This window comes from Lethenteron reissneri, chromosome 26, assembly GCF_015708825.2.
Source record: "Lethenteron reissneri isolate LAM-NWPU_2019-01 chromosome 26, ASM1570882v1, whole genome shotgun sequence".
NCBI lineage: Eukaryota > Metazoa > Chordata > Hyperoartia > Petromyzontiformes > Petromyzontidae > Lethenteron > Lethenteron reissneri.
This window is the reverse complement of record NC_083804.1, coordinates 7574544-7597532: the sequence shown is the minus strand read 5'-3', so window position 1 is coordinate 7597532 and position 22989 is coordinate 7574544. Positions and strand designations below refer to the sequence as shown.

The 22989-nt window shown below is 46.0% G+C and overlaps 2 protein-coding genes across 15 annotated transcripts in view; one reads left to right on the top strand and one right to left on the bottom strand.

The window, feature by feature from the left end:
• The window catches only part of LOC133347584 (lethal(3)malignant brain tumor-like protein 4), a 32896-nt gene extending 24426 nt beyond the window's left edge, over positions 1 to 8470 (top strand). For all 9 annotated transcript variants that reach the window (XM_061559982.1, XM_061559981.1, XM_061559979.1 and 6 more), the window contains 4 exons: positions 1213 to 1274; positions 2752 to 2909; positions 5660 to 5722; positions 7016 to 8470. In XM_061559982.1, coding sequence (XP_061415966.1) covers positions 1213 to 1274; positions 2752 to 2909; positions 5660 to 5722; positions 7016 to 7156 — 424 coding nt within the window. In that variant the 3' untranslated portion in view covers positions 7157 to 8470. The remainder of the gene's footprint in view (positions 1 to 1212; positions 1275 to 2751; positions 2910 to 5659; positions 5723 to 7015) is intronic.
• LOC133347596 (uncharacterized) lies at positions 8467 to 21342 on the bottom strand. 6 transcript variants are annotated; one of them, XM_061560005.1, is made up of 4 exons: positions 21051 to 21342; positions 15458 to 15530; positions 13999 to 14238; positions 8467 to 11303 (listed from the first exon to the last, which is right to left on the bottom strand). In XM_061560005.1, exons 1-4 carry the CDS (start codon positions 21076 to 21078, stop codon positions 10382 to 10384), a joined length of 1263 nt encoding a protein of 420 aa, XP_061415989.1. In that variant the 5' UTR covers positions 21079 to 21342; the 3' UTR covers positions 8467 to 10381. The 6 variants fall into 6 exon arrangements, with proteins under 6 accessions (XP_061415989.1, XP_061415990.1, XP_061415991.1 ...); XM_061560006.1 differs by having other exon boundaries at positions 13999 to 14229; XM_061560007.1 differs by having other exon boundaries at positions 21075 to 21342.
• Between the last annotated feature and the right edge of the window lie 1647 nt (positions 21343 to 22989).

Here is a 22989-nt window from a genome sequence, read left to right as displayed (position 1 = left end):
GCTCCTTGACGAGATCGGTTCCCTGAACATGCAGTGGGGTCTTGACTTGTTCACTGTTGGAGGCGGAATGGTGTCGGCTGGCCACGTGTATTGTGACTGGGCAGCGTTGTATCCGTGGGTCTTGCTCGGCAGGTCAACGTACAGACTCCGTTTCCATGGCGGGGCTGCTGGGATGGTATCTTTTTGAAGCATCACCGTGGTATCAAAAAAGGACTTTAAAATACCATTGGCTGTTCACATTCAGTCTTAAATTAAAAGTCTAAAGTACGATTTAAAACTTTGTCACTCAATGTCTCTACGAGCGAGATCTACTCTGAAAAAAGACTATTGCCCTGAAACGTTAGCCTACTATTTAAGATTACATCGTACAGTCGTGTTCAGTTTTAATGCAGTGATTAGTTTAATTTTAGTTACCAGTGTAAAACCTAATTTGTTTTTCCAGTAAAATGCATTTTGCTCTAATTGACTTCACACAGTTGTGTGTCTTTCAAACCTTTTGACATTAACATTTTGACGGACACTTGCAATTTATTCGTTCAAGGAAACCTCACTGAGTCGAGAAACATATTTTAAGCAGTATCCAGCATTGCAATATTTAGATTTTTTCTAAATCAATGTTTACTCAGGGAAAACAACGTAGTCATGGTGATGACATAAAAAAAATGCATTGCCTGCACTGTAGGTCAGAAATCATTTGTGTCCTACTATCTCCTGTCACCGTGAAGCCCAGCAGGTTGAGATTACCACACCTCTGATTACATTTTAACAGTCCTCTTAACTCCATCAAGCATGCGGGAGAACAGCCTTATTGAATGATACGCTGTGTGTAACTGGCAATGTAAACTCTTACAAGGTTGTATGCTGCACGTATCAGTTGCGTAAGCATCTGCGGACGTGGGAGTGATTTATTCACCGCTCTACCGAATGTAATGGAGCGCAGGAGGCCAGTAAAGCTCCATCTAACGTAATAACGGCTTGTGAACCGAGTTTAACAAAAGATATTGTTCCCCCTACCATACCCGAGCGCGTGAGCCGATTACCAAACTGTTTACACTCTGTAAACGGCGGCTGTGTTATGATTCACTATAAGGCTTCTCCACGGCTTCTTTCTGAAATGCACAATTGTTGTTACTGTTCAGCTACCATAAAATGACTTGTGATTATCAGCTCCTGTTTATATTTTATACACTACCCCCACCCCTACCCCTGCAGATTTGCACCGTCTTCACAGCAGGGACAGAATGCTACAGGATTGGAGCTGAATGTCACTGAGGGTATTGCACACCGCCTACATTATTCTGTCGCTAGGTCATGTCGGTGTAGTGAGACACCTGCTGAGTTGGACACTGCTGATAGGAATTATTCGATGCTCGGTGTAAACCAGTTAACATCACAGGAGGAAATTGCGGTAAAACAAACAGGGTATTGTTTACACTCTGTTCTTGTATGTGACACAATAATATAATTATCGACAGCCCGTCAATCAATCCAGCCCTGGATAAGGGCCTCCCTGGTACATGTCAGTTATGGAGGTTTGTTGGACTGTTCTTCGACACACTTGTCAGTGTGGGTTGCTGAAGAGGAGTGCCAATATCACTCACCACTGTTGTTATATTTGACTGGGAATCGGTAGTCGGGTTGCTTGGGTTCACCACTTCTCTCGATACGACATTCCTGTGTAATGAATATATAGTTCATCTGAAGTATATAAATGTGAGCAGTAGTAGTGGCAACTGCAAAGGGTGCATTATAGATAACTCCCATAGCTCAGCTGGTCATTGCAGATAGCCCTTTCATAATTTTCCCATTTGTCTCTTCTGCCATGTTGTTTTACTGACTTGAATTGCTGATGACACTTCCTGAGGTCGTCATGCTCACGACGAGACAAATCACTCTCACGTTCCCTTTATATTTTTAGCAAAGTATTTGAAAGGATACAAGGCTTTTATTGTTTAGAGTGCACACGCTGCTGTTACAATATGATTTAGCTTTGAAAAGCATCGAACTGCAACCGTATCTCAGGACACTACAAAAAGAGGAGGAGGCTTGTGCCATTCGAGAGCTAAGGAAAGAGGAGGAATTATTTTAGGGATGTTTTAAAAGGGATGTTGGAGGCTGAAGGGCTGAGAGTGGAAGGATATGGCATATTAATGTAATGGTTTACCGCCTCAGTGATTCGATGAATTATTACCGTGAATAAATTATTCATCAACATTGTAGTGAACATAAGTTGCCAATGGCTGAGAGGGTCATGCGAACACACTAAATACACTATATAAATCGAAAAACATTGTTTCTTACACTTTTAGTTAAAAGCACATATCACATGCTAGGATCGGAGTGGTGGCTCAGTGGTTAGTGTATTGTGCTAGGAACCCGGACTGGTCCTCCTTCAATCCGCACTGACCAGTATGAGGTATGGCCAAATAAGCCTCTCGTGACCAGCACAGTGTGTAAGGAAGCCTTCATCCAGTCGTGGATTGACAAAGGGCTGCATGATATTATATTATTATTTTTATTATCTTGACCTTAATTTATATCAATGAGTGTGCCAAGGCATGATTACACCTCTCGACCATGTTACGGTAAATTTGGGACGAAACACATTTTATCAGCAGGGGAGAAGTGAACACGCACCTGGGCGTGCACATAAGAGTGGCGCAGCTGCGCCAGTGTTTGCTGTCCTGCCCTCGCACCTCCGCTTAGCACGGTTGGCTACGTGTGACTGTCCGTGTGTCCCACGCCTCGCAGAGCTGGACGCCGGGATTCTGCAGCAATCCATGTTCCTGTCTGCCCTGTCGCCCAACCCGGCGCGCTCTCTGCCTCTCTTCTGGGAGCAGCACTGCCAGATCCTGCCACAGGTGGCCGGCATCACGGCCTGCCACGTGTCCAAGTGGGGGGTGGATGAGGTGCGTGCGTGTGTGATGCCACAATGCCAGTTGTTCAAGTTCATTTATTAGGTATAGCCCTCTGAGCCATTCGGCTCTTGAATCTGGTGCAACCGCAATAAACAAAAAACAAAAACATGAACAAAAAACATCTTAAAGTGAATATGTGACTAAGTGCAAACAGAAAATCCAAGAAAAGACAGCAAAATATTGCAGAAAAAAAATCACCGTACACCAACGCTGTGTGCAAACATCCCAGTGGGATGCAAGTCAAACAACCAACACCAACCACAAGACAACTTAGATTAAGGCCATCAGTCTTAAGTCTGTACTACAACAAACAAACATGGCTAAACCAATACACTTTTCGAAATCACCAAAATAAAGCCATGAAAGCAATGAAACCGTGATCATAGGAACTGTGACGGAATTTTCACAATAAATGGCATAAACAACATGTACTACCCCGGAGAGCCCATATTGAGTCTCGAGACTAATTTTTTGGACGGTCCTGCGTTGGGTTATTTGGACAATGCTGTTCATGAGTGTTCAGCATATGGGAAGGAAACCAGAGTACCCAGAGGGAGTGACACTCGAAGCTCCAAACAGACTTATTTCAGAATCCCTTTCTGAACGTGGCCGGCTGGCTATAAGAGGTCAGAATGCAGGGATTCGAAACCAGTTTCAGCCGCCTGAAATTAAATTTGGTTCTCAAGTGCAGTGAGTAAATTGTCTCGGCTCAACTACCAATGACTACACAAACAAACCATCATAATAAAGATTTGTTTCACTTCATTTGGCTCCATTCAAGCTTTGGGAATTAAAATCGTTTTTCTGTCACGTGACAAACACCAATCTGTTAACAGGGTTTAGGAAATTGCACCCCTGTTGTGCATCAAAGTATTTTTCAGACTTTCTGTGAACATCTTTTTGGCGGCCTTTCTCAGATATTCGGCTGAATATTGCATATTTTCCGAATATTCAGTAAAGCCGGAGCAGATGGCAAAAAAAAATTAAGTGGTGGCACTAACCCACAGGCAATGCAAAAGGTACAGCCCGATGAAAAAGAGCAGTCCCTTTTGGAAAAAAATCCACTTTCCCCATACTCTTAGGTTTTTCTTTTTTACTTTACCGAGTGTTAACATCCCCAGCGTTTAACATCACTCTCCTTTTTGTATTTGATTGTCAACCAACACTGGGTAAAACAACATGGGCATTTTCGTTCTCTTCTAGAATGTGCACCAACAGGTCCAACAGTTCCACATTCACTCTCTTTTAGCCCCCCCTCCCTCCCAATACGTTCCTTTCATTGACCACCACATTCAGATAAGCCCCTCCCTCCTCCCCCGTTAAATTGTATTTAAGAATTTGTATCTTGGAATCTCTGCCTCACTTGATGCAGCAAATCTAGCTGTGACGGTCCCACCTGATGACGGAGACTTGTGTTGACACCGAAACGTCGTGATTTATTATTTTATTTCTGTTATTACTTTTAGTAATTTTTATTTAATTTTTTACCTACGTGACTTTACCGAAAAAAAACCTAAGAGTATGAATCCTTGCAGTCACGAAAGCTTCAAATCTAGAACCACTTTCCCCATGATAATTGTTTTTTTACCCTTCTATCTGGCAACAAAACTGACACCTTTTTTACAAGGAGACATGTTTGCATAGACCACAATACCTGCAGCCATAATGCAAACAAAAAACATAACTCTGATAATATATGCACTGTCCTTGAAATTGATTGGTCCACACCCGAGACAGCTTTCCTTAGAGCCTATTCTCACATGGGTTGGACCAGATGAAGCCAAAAGGCGCACAACTCAAAGACAATGCACAATCAGAGTATGAAAGCTCGGGGTAAGCATTTACACCATTGGAACCTCATTTGCCAGTAAAAAAATATGATTATTGGTTTTTTACCCTTCTATCTGGCAACAAAACTGACACCTTTTTTACAAGGAGTCATGTTTGCATAGACCACAATACCTGCAGCCATAATGCAAACAAAAAACATAACTCTGATTATATATGCACTGTCCTTGAAGTTGATTGGTCCACACCCGAGACAGCTTTCCTTAGAGCCTAGTCTCACATGGGTTGGACCAGATGACTCCTTGTAAAAAAGGTGTCAGTTTTGTTGCCAGATAGAAGGGTAAAAAACCAATTATCATATTTTTTACTGGCAAATGAGGTTCCAATGGTGTATACACTTTCCCCATGTTTGTTACATTCAATGGTACACCATTGCGTCCAGGAAGCATCTAGATTCATTACGCATGTGCACTTGGATGCCTAGCAGGTGTGAAACATGACACTCATGACATTTTCTGTATACTTTGAAAAGCTGCTTTCATTGTGTTTGTAATATTTACTTTTGAGGAACAGTTCTTCTGTTTTGTTGCCATTGTGATAACCATGGCCAATGAGCTGGCAGCTTATTTTATAATAATAATAATAAAACACAATTGTCTTTAGATACAGCACCGCCACATGTACATTCTTAAGCAATGCAAAATTCCTTCCTGCCAAGAAAAGAAACAAATTAAAGGTTGCATTCTTTATCTGCTTAAACAAGGCACCGGGGGCTAACTTCACGTGGTTGACGATCAACGAGAGAGAACAAACAGCAGGGGGCGATGAGAAAACGGCTCTCGGTTGAAGCCTGTGGGGCGGCCCCCGGCAGCTGCTGCTCATTGTAGATCCACGTGGCGTTGCATAAGGGGAGACAGGGAAGCGTTTTATGAAACCGCGTTCTCTTCCGGCAGGTGGCCAAATTCATCAGTGCCCTACCGGGTTGTGATGAGCAAGCCAAGTTCTTTCAAAATGAAGTGAGTCCACACACACACTCTTGACATCCGCTGTGCTTTTTCCATGTTCAGATTTAATAGTTGGCTAAGTATGAACAATTAGCACTGCATGCAAATTGCACAATACTGCATGCAAATTGCACAATACTCAACTGTGCAGGTGTGAGGAGTGTTGTGTGTGCTTGCGGAAATGCTTTGCCCTGATGGGTTTTTTTTTAAACCATGAGCTCAATGGAACAACACAGGGTTCTACTGGTAGCTGTGAATCTGCGAGTTGAGGGGTGTCCTGGAAAAACCTGATATCCCTCGTTTCTATTTAGACTCAATAATGAACAGCGTCGTCGTGGAGAACGTGAATAACAATATATAAGCATACAATATGTCTCCTTGTATCTCTCCACACAAAAAAGCTATGCGTTTATTACACAACCCATTGTGGCCCCACAGCCCTCTGAGAGTGCATCATTCATCAGTAGAATCAAACTCTAGACCATTAATAACATAGTGTCTTTATCAACAGTTAGGCTTGCTTGAAATAATGCTTGTGAACTGCCAGGTGCTATAGGCTTTGCATTATATAATTAATTTGTACTATTTAATTTTGTGTCGAGCAAGGGTCAGTAAGTAATAACGTTGAATTTTTTTTAACGCTCTTATTTCCAAAATGTTTGTATGTAGATCATTGCAGCGGCGAGCTCTTGGTAAAATCTGAGGAATTATCACAGCTGTCTTAAACGCTGCCAAGCCTACCATGCTGGATTTTCTGAGCAGATGCAGATATTCTAACGTGAGATACATATGTATGTTGAACTTCTTTAGCACCATACGCAGCCAACTGTATGTCTTCATGCGTGTGTCTTCATGTTTTTTTCCACGGTATCGTAATTTATTTGAAGGTGGAGGGGTTACCAGCCCCTCGCACCCGTCCCGAGCCCCAATTTAGCCGTTGTGGTGGCTACAAACGCCATAAGGGGGATGGCCAATCGAAATTGGCCCTCCCCCCACGGCACTGCTCACCACAGCGTTACCGTCCGGCACCAACGAGGAGGTAGGGGGTTGTTTTGCCGGACAGCGGGCGTTCGACACTTCATGTGGCCTCAACGTGCACATAGCCTGGCACAAGCGCCGTGGTGACATCACCACCACTTAGTGGCAAATGGCGGTTGTTGTTTTCTTCATGTGGCATTGAACTGATCATGGCCGATGATGACTTGGCAAAACCAGCACTGCGTGTGTGAACACTGTGTAGCTAGCCCCTTATGCATTGGTTATCTTGAGTGACTCCTGTTTCCACCCTCCCCCCCCCCGTGCCAGCAGAAGATTGACGGGCCCGCCTTCCTGCTGCTAACTCAGTGCGACCTGGTGAAGATCATGGCCATCAAGTTGGGGCCCGCCCTCAAGATCTACAACTCCATCCTCATGTTCCAGAACGCCGACTCGCGCACCGAGCTCTGACCCCAACGCCGTCAGCGCCGCCAGCGCTGCCAGCGTTGCCAACGCCCATGATGGAGAGGGGCCGCTCGCTGGTGCGTGCACGAGAGGCTCGCTTAGGGCCGCCAGGCGACGCCGGGAAAATGGGCTAGGGGGTAGAGTGATGTTACGTAAGCCTGACCCTAATAGACGTTGTGTTTTTATCGGCGCATAGACGCAGCTTAAGTTGACGGTGACGAAGCTGCGGCTGTCGCTGCGTTTGAGTGCAGTTTGTTCGGGGAGTCTGTATTCGGGGGATATTCATAACTCAGTACTATAGATACGGTCTCGGGGATGTATGTCTCATCAGCAAATAACCTATAAGTGTAACAGGAATCCAGGCGACCGCTGTGGGGATGGCAGCTATTAAGTGTGACGGGCAGAGCAAGTGAAATGCATGTTATTTTCAATGTGAAATAACAGCACGAAGAGCTTCAACTGTGCCTCGCGCTATTCACCTCAAGCAGAACGATTAACTCTGTTGACCTTGGTGCAAATGACAGGGCAGTATCATCACCAAACACTGTGCGTTCAGAACTTGTATGCGACAGTACTGTTCAGGCCTCGCTGCCACTTCTGACAGGGTTGGGTTTTTGTGTGTGTGTGTGTAACGCCGCGTAAATACACGAGTGCATGTACACGTGACCTTGCAAAGAGAAGTTGTTCAGAAGTATTTTTTATTTTATTTTTAAAAAACAAAAAAAAACACGCAATTTCACACGTGATTCCTTACAGAGTTGTTTGTATATATGGTTGATATTTATTTCAATTTCTTAAAAAAAACACGACAGCGTTAATACTGAAAACTGAGAAAATCATGCGAGTGATATTGGGCTGTGCCACAGTAAGGTTCCGCTTGTTACATTTTATTTAGAGCACTTTACATTTGTAACCGTTTTGTTGCTTTCGATGTGCTACCGTTGTGTTTTTGTTCTCGTAAACTTGTGTTTATTAAGGTGAGGTCTTTATATTTTTTTAACCGTGAAATAAATAAATAAACTCCCATTTTTAAATTAAAAACCTGTGATTGTGTGCCGTCGCTAAAACTATACCAGATTTGAACTTTGACTTTGCTATCGTATGGGACCATATTTTCATTCGGCTTGCAAACCGTTGCTGTTGTGTTTTGAATACAAAAACACTAGGTGAGGGCTTAGTTCAGTTGATTATCTACAACGATACCAAAAAGTGCAGAGATAAGTTCAAATTGTAGTTTCCACTTTTAACATATGCTCAGTTCCCTTGTAAAAGGTGATATTGTACCGTAACCATTAATAAATGAGAGATGATGGAAAGTCATGCACTGTCTTCTGCATTTGTCCCAAAGGTGGTAACATGTTACATGCAAACATTACCAAACATCTGTCAGTATGGAGTTGCTTGCATTGCTACATAAATTGTGCACTAATGCATTTACACATTACAAGTTGAGCGTATAATGACAAATTGCAAGTTGAGGGTATAATGCAAAATTTGTTCCACGCAGAGTTGAAGTCTTAATTTATGCATCCTGAGAATTCATTAAAAATAGTCTCTGTAGGGTGTGAGCATGGAGTCAGGAAATTGACACCTGGTTTAGAAGCCCAGGGTTGCCTTTCTATTAACAACGTTTCCCTAATCAGCATTCTCAAATGTAGAAGGTGAAATGGCCGCTGCCCAGATGGCTACAAATGTCTCTTTATGCGAATGTGATTGTGTCGATGTACACTAACTGTCTGTTGCAGAATTTCCCCACAGCTCACTTGGGGCCATATTTCCGTTCGTAGTTTTACCACTTAAAATAGTGCACCGTAGACATGACTTGCAATTGAGTGGGAATATACTGGTGGATGTGGTTAAGCCAGAATGTGTCGTGGGCTGAGGGGTCACGAGAGACTACTGGCAGTTTAGGAGACCTCGCCAAAATGACCACCTTGAGAATATTTCTTAACATGTCTTACAACAAGTAGTCTAGCCACCCAAGGCAGTGAGCTCTTTTTTTCAAACCTGGTCTGGAGAAGTAGCCAGGTCGATTTAGTTTTTTTTAATATACAATTTTGCAAATATTGTTTTCTAATGTAGGCAAAATGCCTCTTCATGTGCCTCCAATAGATGAACTGGCAATCGCAGTCTTGTTTAGTATTCATGAGCTGGAGAAGCTGTCTTAGACAACGGTTGCCCTGGTTGGGATGCACCCAAGTGTAATTGATGGATTCAAGTGCTTAAAAGACAATGCAGCCAAATGTGCGGGTACGGATGTTGTGCCAAACAGACCTCGTTCGAGTGCTAAACAGCATGCGCCTTGAAAATGTAGAAGGATGACCTTTCTGTCGAAGCTTTATTTCCCTTCTCTAAATGCGCACTTTAATTAGGCTTATGACATCACAGGCGCTTCAGGAAATTGCCTTTTGGGGCCATTTGACATTTAGGCAATTGGACACTTCAGTGGGCACTATCACATTGCTCCTAATTTCGCATCAACGTGCCGTGCTGGCAATTCGTGTCGTTTCCCGCAAACGGAGTATTTAAAAGACACTTTTCCATTACTGCACATTGTTTACAAACAACTGTATGACTGCTAGCGCACAGCAAACAGTGCAGTGTAGACCTAGGTTGCGTGAACTACAGCAAAAGACAAAAGATCCCACGTATAGCCTTAACAGACTGTTGGGGCAATTTCTGTTAGCGAGCATTTATGAAGCCCAGAATGGCACACGAGGGGGTGGGTGGCCAGCACCACGCCCGGCTGCCTTTGTCTCCCCAGTGGTGATGTTTACACACTGCACCAGGTACTCATTGGAGGCTGAGTCGACCAAGGGGAGGCCCAGGATCGTTTCATCATTGGGTGTCGACCGTGAGCAGAAATCGAACCGGATTGCCGGGTTCGTAGCGCAGCACACTACCACTCCCTTATACTACAGCAACACACATACGTGCATACAATGTTGCTTTGATTGTTTCTTTAAAAAAAATTCACGTAAAGCAACTTCATGTGAAGTTTGTCAGCGTAACAACCTCTACGTATTTGTCATTGTCTCTATTGCATTATGTTTTTAAGAGTATTTTGCGTTTTCATGTTTTCAATACATGCCATCCCTCTGCATAATAATTACTTTCCCATAAAAAAAAATCCTCAACTCGGTGTTGACTCATTTTCAGGGAGAGGTTTTGATCGAGCACTTTCGCATAAAACCTTGCAGCATTGCATCTTCAGAAAACAGTCGACACAACTCATCGCTTTACAATCGTTTGCAGTTTTTCTTCGGTGTGAGCTTCCGCAGACGTGTGACTGCTTTTCACGCCGCTATTGTCGTGAGCGTTGCGAGTGCCAGCGGTCACCAGGCTGGCTCGCGCGCTGCTGCTTGTTTGCCGTGAGGCTTGGTTGCATCCGGTCGACCGTTGGGCATGGTGCTCCCTCCCACGCCGCCGCCGCCGTCGCCACCAACACCTCCGCCCGCCTCCACGTCCGCACCCGCCGTCCCCGAATCGCAGAACGCCAGCGACAGCACGGTGAAGATGACGAAGACGACCACGAGCGGGCACAAGCAGGGCGTACAGCGGCGCCAGCATCGCACGCCAACCGGGGCCCTTGTCGCGCCAGCTGAACCAGTCGTAGAGCGGGTCCCGGGCCCAGCACCGCGCCCAGCACCGCTCGCAGCGCCCGTTGAGCTGCATCAGCTTGAGCGCCTGCACCACGGGGCCGGCCACCAGCAACGCCGGCAGCAGCACGCACAGCCAGCCCACGCCCTTGCCGCGGAACGAATACCAGCGGTGCCCGTCGTCGTAGTGCCAGATGCGGGCGCAGCAGGAGGCGAGCGGGCTGAGCGGCGGGCGCTCGGCGGCGGCGCCGTGCTGGCGCTGAGGCTGGGCGTTGCCGCGGGGGTCCGGCCGGATTGCCGATACCCTGCCTCCGGGCTTGGGCCACACGGGAATGGCGATGCCCACGTCTTGGCCCCGCCGGCCCTCGCGCACCACCTGCACCCGGCTGGCGGCGCCCACGATGTTGGTGTTGGCGCCGCCACCGACATTGCCCGATCGCTTGGGCTGGGACTCGATGGGCGCGGGCGCGTCCCTGGGGAAGTTGTGCACCGCCCGCACCTCCCGCCACGCCTGCGGGGTGCCCGTGCCGTCCGGGAACTGCGTGTAACTCCGGCTGTAACGGCAGCAACGTCCCGCGGATGTTATTGGTCTCACTGGTGGCCGTGCTGCCACGTGTTGTAAAACGGTGCGGTGACAACGTCATTGATGTATCCCTGTTACGTATGAGCAACATTGCTCCTGTTGTTTAACCAATACTTTTGTTTCACCAGTCTTTTTGTTTAACGAGGCCCTTCATGTGGATATCAACCAGGAGTCGAATGTGTTGACATCGCTTCGTATAATTGCATAGCGGTTCACCGCGGTGGACATGACGCATGGAAGGACTATTCAAGAAACGTGTCGTCGAGTCTCAAACTTCTCTCAGCAGGGTCCTGCGCAGCGTTATTATCGTCAAGTTAGAACCAGTGGGACCAGAATTGAAAGCATTTTGTGAATGGCAGGCAACTGGGAATGAGACGAGATTTTTTGGCAGAACTAGAATACAAATTTCAACTGAAAGTTCAAACTGATGTTGAGAATGGGAACGGATTACCGTTGAAACGTAGCGGTCGTGATACGGAGGTTGTTTTAAATGTGTTGCGTGCAAAGTATAACCCTGTGTTTACATATTTTGTTTACAGACATTGCTAAATCGTTGAACAGTCGTGTATTTATAAAACTTAAGTGCCTACTTACAATTGCTAGGAGACATCTACTCCAAATGTTATCAAAAGTATTCATGCCTCGAATTGTTTAACAATAGGTGGAACAATGACTCCATATTGGCCAATGAGAAGTCGCACTAAAATGTAATACAATTCCAGAAATAAAACATAAACTATGCTTTCATTAATGCCTGAGAACTAATTTGGTGCGTGAAAACGTACGTAAATTAGGCCATGAAAATGTAATACAGGCTAGCCCGAAAGTCAGGAGACAGGGTTATTTCATTTATCTAACACTCGCATGAAACATTTTGTTTTAATAGTTTATTCTTTAAGTTAATATTTGTATCTGTTATCATTAATATATATTGTTCTTCTCCTTCCTGTGGGGGGGTGACCTCAAATCCGTAATTTACAAAACTCGACCAAGCCCCCCGAATTAATGAGTTGAGACTAAACACAATTAATGAATGTTCAAAGCTTACACTTGTAATGGTTAAAAATAAAAATCGAATCCGAATTTAATGTCAAAAGAGAATTCATGCATGCATTTATGTTATGGGTAAGTCGGTTTGAACATTTGGTTTAAATGAATGGAATCACCCCTGTGTGATTCGCTCAAATAAATATAACAACCCTACGTGTCCTGACTTTTGGCCCACCCTGTATATGTTCACGTAGAAGTGGGGCGTGATGATGTCGAATGTGCCCATTGTATTGCTTATTGAAGTAATCCGTTTACTTGTGGATCTTTGCAGACGGTCACCGACTACTCTGCGAGTGAGAAACAGCTAATCATAAACCGGCGCGCGTGTATCTTTATTTTGCCCTGTCTCGAGCGCGTTTAATCCGCAACACCATTTAAATCCGCTCACAGATCATCGAGAGTTAACTGCTTGATCGTCTTCTTGGTTCTTTCGGTAAAGTCCCTTCTGCGTGACTTTACCGAAAGAACCAAGAATATGAATCCCTGCAGTCACGAAAGCTTTACATCGAAATTTGCCTGATCGTCGTTCAGCATCGCTTTGTTGAATTTATTTCTCGCCGTGCGTAGCCGACCGTGCCAGTCGGAGGTGCGCAAGCGCGCTGCTAAATTTCACTGCCGCAGATCGCCCGAAACAGTCCCTGGTCCAAGGTCATTTCAGCTTGTTCACCCGTGTGTGTGTGTGTGTGTGCACCTTTGGTAATTTGCACACAAGTGGTGTTTGCGCGATGTTATTGGTGTGTAAAGTGCCTTAATTGCACGCCGTAGCGGGGACCTTTGCACAGCAAGGTGAACCGGCCTGAGGCTTTTGGCTTGGACACCGTGACCCTCATCATAGCCAGACAATAATAGAGACCAATTACCACTGATCCATCAACGACCAAAGACTATCAATGATATTATCAATTATCGCTTTGATGAAAAAGAAAAAATAGGCATACAATATGCATTTCACTTGTTTCAACAATTTAGGTTCAGAGCAGTATAACACAATAATAATTCACTTTAGCAGTGTTATTGTGTGTGTGTGTGCAAGAGCATGAATGCAGTGATGGTTGGGAATTTACTTGAGGACTACGGACGAACATTGGGCCCATGGACTTTAACACGGGACCCATATGCTTAACGTGGTCAGTGCCGGATTATCCTAGTCGCAAAAGTAGCTACATATGCTACGGGCCCCGCACTTTGAAGGGCCCCGCGTGAAATGCTTTCAAGCTATCAATTCCGGTCCAGTGATTCTACACATGCTCTATTACTATAGTACTATACTGCCTTCAACTTTTATAAACGACTGGGTGTTTAAGGTTAGCGATTTGTCGTATTGTCTGGCTGTATAGCAAATGAAATAATACAATTACTTTATTATGCAAGTTAAAAATGTGTATTTAAATATTTACGTGTTTTTTTTATTATTTAGGGCCACTTTATAATATTTGCTACAAACCCCGCACTAGCTCAATCCGGCACTGAACGTAGTAACCATATGCGAATGTAGAACCTATAGGCTTAACACTGGTCGTGTTCAGTGACCCCCTGCTCAATATAGTGTTGATAACCCTACAACCCTCACGGGGGGGAGGGGGCGGGTGGGGGGCGGTCGACGACCCTGCTCTCACCCCATCACCATGTGCGGTGGCGGGTTCCTGGGCGACACGGTGATGACGGTGGTGACGGCCCCGCTGGGCGGTCTGCGGGCTACTGCCGACTTGGGCCGGTTGGCCGGGAGGCGCGTGGAGGTGGCCGGGAGGCGCGTGGAGGTGGCCGGGCTGGCCGGGGCCGTGCGGCTCAATCCCGGGGAGGCGGAGGCGATGGGTGGCAGGGGCTCGCCCAGCGAGAGGGCCCCGAAGCTGAACTCCCTTGCAGGTGGCCGTGGGTCACGGTGGCCCAGTTGGCATGGGCACATACAAACAACAAAACCTCAACACAGTTGTCATTGGCATCTCTGCTATGGAGAAACTAAACTAAGTTATTTTGATTTTGCTAAGTAAGGCCCACTGAGCTATAGCGTTCTTTTTCGGAAACGACCTCGCCACAAATGATAGCTCAACAAAGTGCGTTATCGCGTGGAAATGTATAACTGGCAAATACTCTTAACGCACTTTGATTCTAAATGCGGAGGGAAAAACCGGAGGACCCAGAGAACAATCCACGTGACCATGGGTAGAGCATGCTCTCCACGTATCCAGGCGTCAGGGGTCAGGATCGAACCCACGACCTCCTGTGTACCAGGCGAGGTTGTTAACATCTCTCCACTGTGGTGGGGACAACTCTCTCCACGGTTGTCTCACGCCATCACGAATCGATCTCACGGCTGGCGTTGCCCACTCGCGCGAATTACACATCTCCCGAACGTTTCCAGAGATGGAGCGGTGGGGGGGGGGGGGGGGCATTTTGTACGACCTCGCCAAGCAAGGGTCGGCCTTTGACTGCGTTGGGAGCCATCAGAAAGATGTGGTCACCTATACTCTCTGGTTCTTTCGGTAAAGTCACGTAGATAGAAAAAATTATAAAAGAAAACACGACGTTTCGGTCGCAACACAAGCGTCCGTCTTCAGGTGACAAAATGATCTGCTGATCTTTATATGAAGCCACAACAGCAGATCATTTTCTCACCTGAAGATGGACGCTTGTGTTGCGACCGAAACGGCGTGGTTTTTTTTTTAATCCTTTATATTAAGTTCGCTTGCTTGCTTAGGACCGTGCAAATCTTTCGGTCGTTTTTTAACCCACTTCCCGTGATCCAATCGAGCTGAAATTTTGCACACAGACTCGTTGTGCGTAACAATGCATTTTCGTGAAAAAAATTCAAAATTTTTACACTGTTTAGGGAAAATGTTTTAAATATTTAATTACCAATTGTTTAATGCTGCCAGACAATCATCTGACCCATAGGTGGCAGCCATCTCAAGCCAGAGGACAAGATGACTCTAGCCGCCCCGATGCCACGCATATAAAGGATTTATAGTGAAAAACTTTGTTTTTACGGGTTTATTATTTTCTACGTGATTTTACCCAAAGAGCCAGAGAGTCTGGATTCCTGCAGTCACGAGAGCTTCAAATCAAGACCGTGGTCACCTGTGGCGGCTGCCGGGTGGAAGTGGCCGGGGTGCCGTCCTCTCCGCCAGCACCACCCCGTCCCTCGCTGGATCTGTCACTCACAACCCCAAGGAGAACATTTAGAGAAAAACGCGGCCCTGCTGCCGTGCGAGCCTTTGACTCGGCAATATGAATACCACAACGGCCATCGTCTTCGGCTGGACAATGGCTTTCCCCAATCCATTCGATTTTCTCGCGGTCCGGCGTAAACGTCCATTACACTTCATCCTCATCGTCGTCATCGTCAGCCATGATCTACCTACTGCTGGATGCAGCCTCCTGACACACACCAACACATAACTCATCGGGAATTTGATGTTGACTTTTGAAAGGCAATGTGCTGGGTCAATGCTGGATTTGCGAGCCCGGCACTCAGCCAGATAAACAATAACCGGGCAATGGTAATTATATGCTATGCTTCATTTAAGTAGCCCTCTATTACGGTATCATTGCGTTTTTGTGAAATCACATCAAAGTGTTTACGTGCCACTCATTTCACATTGAGTGCACTGAGCCTTCCTAATAATAATTTCCTTTGTGTGCCCAGAAAAGCCTTGCTGAATCTAAATAAAAAAATTATGTAGGGTCCTACCACATTTTGACATTTTACCAATGCTATTCACGAGTATTTGTCTTCATGTGAGATGAAACTGGAGTACCTGGAAAAAACCCACCATGCATACTATGGATTTAACAAATATATACCTATATTCTGTAATAAGTAAACATTTTTCTAAAATGCAACATTTAATTCCATTATCAATGTGCTCACCGTATCGCTGCCTGTCAAAGCAAATGCGATTGGGCCTTGCATTTTCTGCATTGGCAAGATCCCAACATTAGAACGTACGCTATCAACAAAGCCACGAGGATGCATATTGCTGCGAACCAGGAAATTAATCACGTCCATGTCTCTCCATCTGTCCGTGATTACTCACGATGATTTCCCGAAAACCACAAAATCCCAAAACCAATCAACTCTGATACCACACGGCTCACCAGCATCGACGCCCACATCTGTTCTGCTTTCGGGCAAGATTGTTAATGACATACGTTAAAATTGAACATTTTTTGTTAAGACAAAAAAAACCCGTGATACTACTCCACCGCATACCAGCGCACGTGCGTCGATTTGTACGTGCGGAAAAGGAGCAAAAAAAGCAGAGGCTCACGTTACATACTGGCTTGACGGCTTGTAAATTGCCTTTGCTCGGTCGGCTGGACTGGACTGCACCTCATACGAGCACTCTCGCCTGATTTATACCGCACCCAGACTCGAGTGCTCTTCAGAACGTGAGACCCCCCACCCCTCCTGTATGCCCTGTGGTCTCAGGCTAACCCAGGCTGCCGAGATCTCATTCAATTGCATCGCATAAGTGACGACCTTATGTCAACACCGTCGGGTGTGGTGTTGTTATTGATGGTCGTGGTGGTGGGTGATGGTGGGTGGTGGTGGGTGGAGGGTGGTGGTGGTGGGTGGTGGGTGATGGTGGTGGTGGGTGATGGTGGTGTTGGTGGTGGGTGATGGTGGTGGTGGGTGATGGTGGTGGTGGGTGATGGTGGTGGCGGTAGTTAGTGGTGGTGCATCACGTCCAGCCAATTTCAACTCATAGATTGGGTTTGTGGATCACGCATCGGTTGGAACGAAGTTATTGCCGTGAATATAGCGGCCTCTAGCGGCCGCAAGGGGGTACGTTGCAATACAGCGCATTGGAATTGAAAAAACAAGTAAACCCGTAAAAACAAAGTTTTTCACTATAAATCCTTTATATGCGTGGCGGCTAGAGTCCTCTCGTCCTCTGGCTTGAGATGGCTGCCACCTATGGGTCAGATGATTGTCTGCCACCATTAAGCAATTGGTAATTAAATATTTAATTTGTTTTCCCTAAACAATGTAAAATTTTGGAATTTTTTCACGAAAATTAATTGTCACACACAACGAGTCTGTGTGGAAAATGTCAGCTCGATTGGATCACGGGAAGTGGGTTAAAAAACGAGCGAAAGATTTGCACGGTCCTAAGCAAGCAAGCGAACTTAATATAAAAGATTTAAAAATATATTCGCCTGTGGAGGACGCGGGGATCAATCTCGCGACCTTTGGCATGGGAAGCAAGGGCGCTACCAACTGCGCTACTCCGCCACGGCCTGTGGAGGGGTTACGCTCTGGGCTCTTACACTGTGACGTTCAGCCAAAGCCATGAATGAGTTCTATTTGAATATATGTAAAATAAAAAAATTTTGCCTAAAAAGTGTAACATTTAGGGAATTTTTTTTTTCACGAACATTAATTGTCTGGCACAACGAGTCTGTGTGGAAAATGTCAGCTCGATTGGATCACGGGAAGTGGGTTAAAAAACGACCGAAAGATTTGCACGGTCGTAAGCAAGCAAGCAAGCACGCAAGCAAGCAAGCACGCACGCAAGCAAGCAAGCGAACTTAATATAAAGGATTTAAAAAGAACATTATACATGGCGACTTGATGCGTGTACTGTGGTTTCATTAATGGGTGTTAGTGGACATTAATCGATACATCGTCACACCGCTACGACACCCATCTCCACGGCTTATATGTGGCAGTACAGTAAGTAGGTTGCTTGCGTTTGTTCTTTCATCTGTTCTGTTCCTCGTCTCTGACTCTTCGTGGAATTCCCAGCACGCACATCTCTAAGGGGCCGTCCATACATGACGTCACACGATTTTTGACGATTTTTGACCCCCCCCCCTCGTTACACGGCGTCACAAAAAGTCAGACCCCCCCCCTCAAATATGACGTCGCAAAGCTCTGCCCCCCCCCCCCCAAAACCATATTTCCATTTTGAAAATAAAACTTGCTTCAACCCCCCCCCCCTCGTCACACATCGTCACAAATGTCTAACCCCAGCCCCTAGGTGCGTGACGTCATTTATGGACGGCCCCTAAGCCCATATGTGTGTTTGTTGAACTTCTTTAACACCGTACGTAGCCAACCGTGCGTTTTGCGCTCCATTTTTCTCCGTCATTGTCTGCGTTTCGGATCAACGTGTCCTAACTGGTAACATCCAGTGGACATCTGTGAAAAAAAAAGCTTTATAGCTCATCGGATTCCTCCAGGATAAATATTCCGATAACGTTCCCCTCCAGGCAACATCGGTGTGCTGCTATTCCATGATCTATCTTCGGGTTTCCAAAACGCTCTATCCTGCCTCCTCCTGTCCGCCTGCGTGTCATCACACGAGTCTCCATCTGCGCGCACGATTTACGCTTTGTTGACTTCCCTTCGTGTTGTGCTCGTGCGGCAGTTACCTCGAGCCCATGCGCGTTGCAAACCGTAATTGTGTTCTTCAAACCACATCCTCAAGGCAATTTTCATCACTCGTTATAATCATAATGGATCATTCAAATTTACATTTGTAAAACGCCTTTCTACGAAGTACTTAGAGTGCCGTGCTTCACGTAAATAAATAAATCGTTTGCCAAGGGTGGGCGGGGTAAGGAGCACGATGACTGTGTAGTCGACGCATCTTAACGTTGCTAATACTTTCTACGTGTCCCTTTATCTATTCAATTAATTTTCCATGACAACATGTTTTTTCAAAAATGTTTCGCTGCGGCTAGCCTTGGCGAGTTGCGTATGCTTTTCACGGAACTGCTCTTCTGATTTGTAAATTGCCACTCTCTTCATGGAATCTAGTAACTCCATGTAGCATAGCTTTTTTAAAATATATATAATTACGTCTACAAGGGCTTCGGTTTTTTGAGAGCCTGGATGACCGCTTCACGTTCCACCGAAACAACTGGACGTTTCATCTTCTTGGTTCTTTCGATTTAAAGCTTTAAATCGAAATTTTAAGCTTTAAATCTAAATTTAACCGCCACTACGGGGTGGGATTCATTATTATTTCCATTCTACGTGACTTTACCGAAAGAACCAAGAAGATGAATCCCTGCAGTTACGAAAGCTTTAAATCGAAACTGGACGTTTGTGAAAAAGAGCTCTGTGGCTCATCGGATTCCTCCAGTATGAATATTCTAATTTTGAATTGCATCTTCATAGTCGACAAAAGCCAGACAAAAACGACGCGCCTGTATATGATAACAGTTATTAGCGATCGATCACAGCTCCCCACTGATGACCTTGGAACGAGTTGTGATTTTGCTTTAATTATTATCGATGCGCACAAAATATGTGACATTGGTAGCTGTACATCAAATCCAAGTGTCTCCCTGTTCAAGCCACTAAGACCCCCCCCCACCCCCTCCTAGTATAAGTCTTCACAGACTGTTGTGGCAAGTGCTGTAAAGCAAGCACATACGTACACATACAAACTTCAATGTGAGGTCTAAATACTATCTGTCCCTGAGTAAGTCCCTAACTCGTAAGCGCTTCAACGAATGTGTACATTTTGATTTAAAGCTTTCGTGACTGCAGGGATTCATATGATTGGTTCTTTCGGTAAAGTCACGTAGAAGGGAAACAACAAAACAATATAAACAAGATTTTTTTTAAAACATTTTCTTGCTGTGGATTTCACACCTGATGACGATTGCTTGTGTTGCAGTCGAAACGTCGTGAGAATTTGTATTGTTTTATGTTTATATTGTTTTGTTGTTTCCCTTCTACGTGACTTTACCGAAAGAACCAATAATATGAATGTGTACATGTGGTACACATTGGTCGACGGATTAAGTCCGACCGGGATTTGAACCCGCGACCTTCTCTGTGACGAGCGCACGAAACCAAAGCCCCTTTTCTCTCTCAATCCACTGCTGGATGACAGCCTCCCAGCGTGCCCTCGTCGATCAGTCGACCATAAGTGCGTCAACAGCGAGCAACACTTGACCACACTGCTTAGTGCAGACTTGCGGTTCAGATATAACTCGCCGTTAGCCGCGGCTCGGAGGGTCGAACTTATATCGGACTTGCATCGCCGCAGCGCACTAACAACCACCTCTGCACTCGCCAATGCTGTGTGTCGCAAGAGAGAGAGAGAGCAAGCGCCCTCTCTGAGGTTCAAGACTCGTTGTTAGGAGGATACTGACGGGGGAGGTTCCACCACATATTTTGCGTTTCGGATGAGACCTGAGAGTGTCGGGAGAAATCACTCCCCCCCCCTACACCCTCCCCCTCTCCCTTCAGACACACACACGCGTGTGGGCAACACTCGAAACATACAGCGGCACCTCTTCTAATTTCTGTACTGCCCGCATTTAGGCGCGCCTCCCATCTCAGCGTGATCCGACAACCCAACCAAACAAAATTCCTTTTGAAGTTTTGACCAGGTCAGGCCCGCTGAGCTATAGACCGTACAGCTCTTTATTTCAGAAGCGACCTGGCCGACAAATGATAGCTGGAACGAAGTGGCTCATCGCGCGTGGCGATTTTGAGCGGCCAAATCCTCGAAGCGCACGTTTCGAAATGTGGAGGCAAACACCGCGGAGGACCCGGAGGGGGGAAAAAAAACTCCACGCGACCACGAGAGCACGCAAGTTCCAAATATACGGCGGGCGTCGCGATCGCGACGGGATCGAACCCACGACCTCCTTGCGTAGCAGGCGAGGTAGTTAAGATCTCGCCACCGTGGCGGGCACATACCGATGGCTCCACGTCCCAGCTCACCCATTGCGGTCCTCTCTTCCCTTGCGTCTCTCCTCTCGGCGCTGCCTTCCCGTCTCTCCGTCACCGCTGCCGGCTCATCAGTCGCTCCCGCGCCTCTCGCCCGCAACCCCCTCGCGCGTTAAGAGAATCGACATGGTTCGTGAGCTCATGCAGGCGAGACCTCTAAGTTGAGGCTGATCGGATCAGTTAGAGAGAGAGAGAGACGGAGACGGACAAGACAGAGAGTGGGGAGATGGAGGGGTGCGGGAAATCGTGAACACGTTCTCTGGGTTTGTTTGGGGTGGAATTTGTGTGTGTGTGTGTTTTTGGAGTGTGTGTGTGTAGGGGAGGGGAGAGGGGTTGGTGAAAGTGTGCGTGTGTGTGTGTGTGTTTAGGAGTGTGTGTGTGTGTATAGTGGATAGGAGGTGCGTGTGTGTGTCAGTCGTCCAGTTCCGGCCTTCATAGTTGCTCGCTAACAGCCCTTTCCTCAAAAGTTGTTGTAGGATATATGGGAATATCTTAGTATGTGTGTGAGGACATGTTTCAGTGTGTCTGTACATATTTACCAATGTCTATGTATGTGTCCCTCTGTATGCTTGCATATGTATATCTGCCTCTTTGTATTTTTTTTTAATATCTGTGTATGTACGTCTATGTGTGTATGTAGGCGTCTTGTATCTGTGTATGACTCTGTATATATCTGTATTTTTGTCTTTGTATCTCTTTGTCTTTCTGTGTGTATCGGTAGTGTAGTGGTTAGCGTGCCGCACTACGAACCCATCGACCCAACCAACACCGGTGACGATTATCTGAACCGGTCCTGGGCCTCCCCTAGGTCGACTCAGCCTCAAATGAGTACCTGGTACGGTGTGTAAACATCGCCACTGGGGAGACAAAGGCGGCCGGGTGTGGTGCTGGCCACCCACCCCCCTCGTGTGCCGTGTCGGCCTTCATAGGTGCTCGTTAATAGCACTTGCCCCCACGGCATGTTAAGGCTACACGGGGGATCTTTGTCTCTGTCTCTATTTTCCCCCTTTTGAGACTGCGGTTTGTTGAAAGCTGTGGTCGTCATGACCACCCCTCGTGAAACCCCTCTCCTGAATTTAACAGCGCTCAATGAATGGCCTCGTGTGAGGGGGGGTGGGGGGGCCTGTGGAGGGGGGGGGTTGTGGAGGTGGGTGGGGTGGGGGTCACGGCCCATGCACAGAGGTCACCGTGGGACAAGAGCTGAATATTGAAGGACTAATTTTAAAAATGAGACCTTGACTTTCGTACATGCCCAGACCAACACCAACACGCCAACAACATTCAACCAGCGGCGCGATGACAGAATGACACATTCATTTTTCTTCGTCTTCACGATGCAACCAACACAACAATTCAGGTGTTATTCATAATATAGGTTTTGGGTCAGATCGCGTTATTTATAAATGTGTCGTAACCCTCCACCACCTGACACGGCCAAACAGTAAAAATGTGTCACGTTTTTCAAAGGACAAAATAATTCACTTCTTTAGCCCACCGGTGTGTTGAAGAGAGAATCAACAGCATTTTTTTATTTGAGTACGACGTTTCGCTGGTGATTACAATCAGCTTCATCGGGCAAGAATGGTGAAGCTCTCCTGTTGCTTCCGGTCTTAGAATAGAGCAGCAGCAGGGTGACGTCATCATTTAATTTAATTCAATCTGGTGCAGTGATTCGAGGCAAAGAGGGGGAGGGTATTGTAATTATATAGATTGGTAATCATTCAATTGTTATTCATTGGTATGTTTCCCTTATAAGGAATTTTTATTGTATTCATAATATAGGTTTTTGGGTCAGATCGCGTTATTTATAAATGTGTGTATATCTGATTCATTGTTTATGTGGCAGATGCTATTTTGGACAGACGGGACGCAACATCAGCGTAAGATTAAAAGAACACTAAAGAAACAT